Source organism: Mus pahari, chromosome 10 (genome assembly GCF_900095145.1).
Source record: "Mus pahari chromosome 10, PAHARI_EIJ_v1.1, whole genome shotgun sequence".
Classification (NCBI taxonomy): Eukaryota; Metazoa; Chordata; class Mammalia; order Rodentia; family Muridae; genus Mus; species Mus pahari.
Genome location: NC_034599.1, coordinates 73,114,784 through 73,117,243, shown reverse-complemented (window position 1 = coordinate 73,117,243; position 2,460 = coordinate 73,114,784). Strand labels below are relative to the sequence as shown.

General features: G+C 43.5%; 1 protein-coding gene across 1 annotated transcript in view; it reads left to right on the top strand.

Annotated features, from left to right (window-relative positions):
* Nucleotides 1-2,460, top strand: part of Cgas (cyclic GMP-AMP synthase) — an 11,624-nt gene that overhangs the window by 4,808 nt on the left and 4,356 nt on the right. The window contains exon 2 of the mRNA XM_021208007.1: nt 947-1,166. Coding sequence (XP_021063666.1) covers nt 947-1,166 — 220 coding nt within the window. The remainder of the gene's footprint in view (nt 1-946; nt 1,167-2,460) is intronic.

Genomic DNA, 2,460 nt, shown 5'->3' with positions numbered 1-2,460 from the left:
ACAGGGTTTCTCTGTATAGCTCTGGCTGTCCTGGAACTCACTTTGTAGACCAGGCTGGCCTCGAACTCAGAAATCCGCCTGCCTCTGCCTCCCAAGTGCCGGGATTAAAGGCCTGCGCCACCACGCCTGGCTGGTTTTTAATTTTATTAAAAAAAATGTTTTTGGTGACTATTTTTTGTTTTGTTTTGTTTTGTCTTGTTTTGTTTTGTTTTGTCTTGTTTTGTTTTGTTTTTGAGATAGTCTCACTATGAAGCCACAGGTGAAAGAAATTCACTAAATAGATTAAGCTGCTGCCTTCAACTTAGAGAGCTCTACCCGTTTCTATCTCCAGAATTCAGGAATTAACCCCTATTCCTGGGATTTTGATATGTAAATTATGTATAAATTATATACATATATATTTCCCACTGTGTTGGAACAGTATACCAAAGAAGCAGTCTAAGACTAGAGTTCTTTTTGTGTAAAGATTTTATTTTATTTTATTTAAAAAAATATTTACTTATATGTTATTTATGTATGTGTGAGTTTATAGGCATCCTAATTGCAGACCAGAAGAGGATGTGGTGTCACCTGGCACTTTAGTTACAGGTGGCTGTGAGCTGCCTGATAGGGTGCTGGGAACCAACTTTGAGTTTAAGCCTAGCCTGGGCTATGTGGTGTATTCCAGGCCAGCCTGGGCTACAGAGCAAGATCCTTTCTTAAAACAAACAAAACATATGTGATTGCTTGGCTTAAAACAAGAAAAAATGAGGGCCTCTACAAGCTACACCCAGTAATGCAGTACATAGTACCAGGAACTTCCTGTCCTCCAGTGTTGTGGTCCTGTTCCGCAAAGGATTCCTACTGGGAGTCCTGCTTTTCACTGTGGAGTGTCAAGTGAACATTTCAAGGGGGGCAAAAGCAGTTGTTTGTAACTTTTCAATGTTTTTTGCTATCTATTCCATAGATTTCTGCTCCTAATGAATTTGATGTTATGTTTAAACTGGAAGTCCCCAGAATTGAGCTACAAGAATATTACGAAACAGGTGCTTTCTATCTTGTGAAGTTCAAAAGAATTCCGCGAGGAAATCCGCTGAGTCATTTTCTAGAAGGGGAAGTATTATCAGCTACGAAGATGCTGTCAAAGTTTAGGAAAATCATTAAAGAAGAAGTTAAAGAAATCAAAGGTGAGATCTGGGGGTTTGAATCTTGAAGATCTGGTGCTGCCTTACCGCTCAGATACACTCCTCTGCTGATTTCCTCTGACCCCCCCCACACACCCCCATATCTCTCTATTGCTCTCTCCAACTTCTCTCTCCCCCTTCTGTGGGCGCTCCCAGAAGTCTTTCCTTGGAGCCGTCTCCTGCCACCTCCCAAAGCTTCCTGAACTGACTGCACGACTTATCCTGGGGCTGTCTCCACTTGGGCATCTACAGCTCCTGCTGTCTGTCTGTCTCTCCACCCATCTCACTGTGGAACCCTGGCCGACCTATGTACTGGTTACTGTGCCGACTAGGCTGTCCTTGAACTGAACAGAAATCTGCCCGTCTCTGCCTCCTGAATGCTGACATGAAATGGCACACCAGCACCCGAGCAAGCTCATGCCAAACTTCATTTTGGTCCAGTCTTTCCTCAACATCAACCATTTTACAGAATGGCCCTGGTGGAGTCAGATCTAAAGCATCCGCTTTCCCTCCTTGGCTCAGAGGCTCAGTGCCCTCCCAGTTCTGTTGACTTGAGACTATTCATGTGACTGTCTAGAGATGTTATATTGCCCACGTTGGCCCTGTAAATATTTTGGGGGTGGTACTAGGGGTTGAACTCACGATCTTGTGTAATATTGGGTAAGAACTACTCCTGAGACCCTATTTGGACCTCTGTAATTGCTCTTACTTTCATTGTTTCTCGATACTCACCGCCTCTGTGCCGGACTGTAGCTACTCTCATCCCTGCCACTCTGTGGCAACTTTTGCTGGCTTTTCTTCAAAGTGCCATTAAAATCCTAAGTGAAAATGTAATTGCAGCACTCCTGTAGTGACAAATTTTGAATTTTGGGTTCTTTAAGAAAATACTTTAATAAGAATGTGTTTTTGTGCTGGGCGTGGTGGCGCATGCCTTTAATCCCAGCACTCAGGAGGCAGAGGCAGGCAGATTTCTGAGTTCGAGGCCAGCCTGGTCTCCCAAGTGAGTTACAGGACAGCCAGGGCTACACAGAAAAACCCTGTCTCAAAAAACCAAAAAAAAAAAAAATGTGTTTTTGTTTTCATCTCAGGTATGGGGAAACAGAGCCTACTCAGATTTGCCCTATGCTCTAGCAGAGGCATGGTTTTGCTAGCTACAGTTAGTTTCTGCGATTGTGTGATGTTTGGAATGCTGGGAGCTTTTCAGAGGGTATATAAATGCTAGAGTCCCATGGGAGTGGTTGTTGGTTGTTCAAGGGGGTTGGTTATGGTTTGTTAGTAGTTGTGTTCAAAGAAGAAA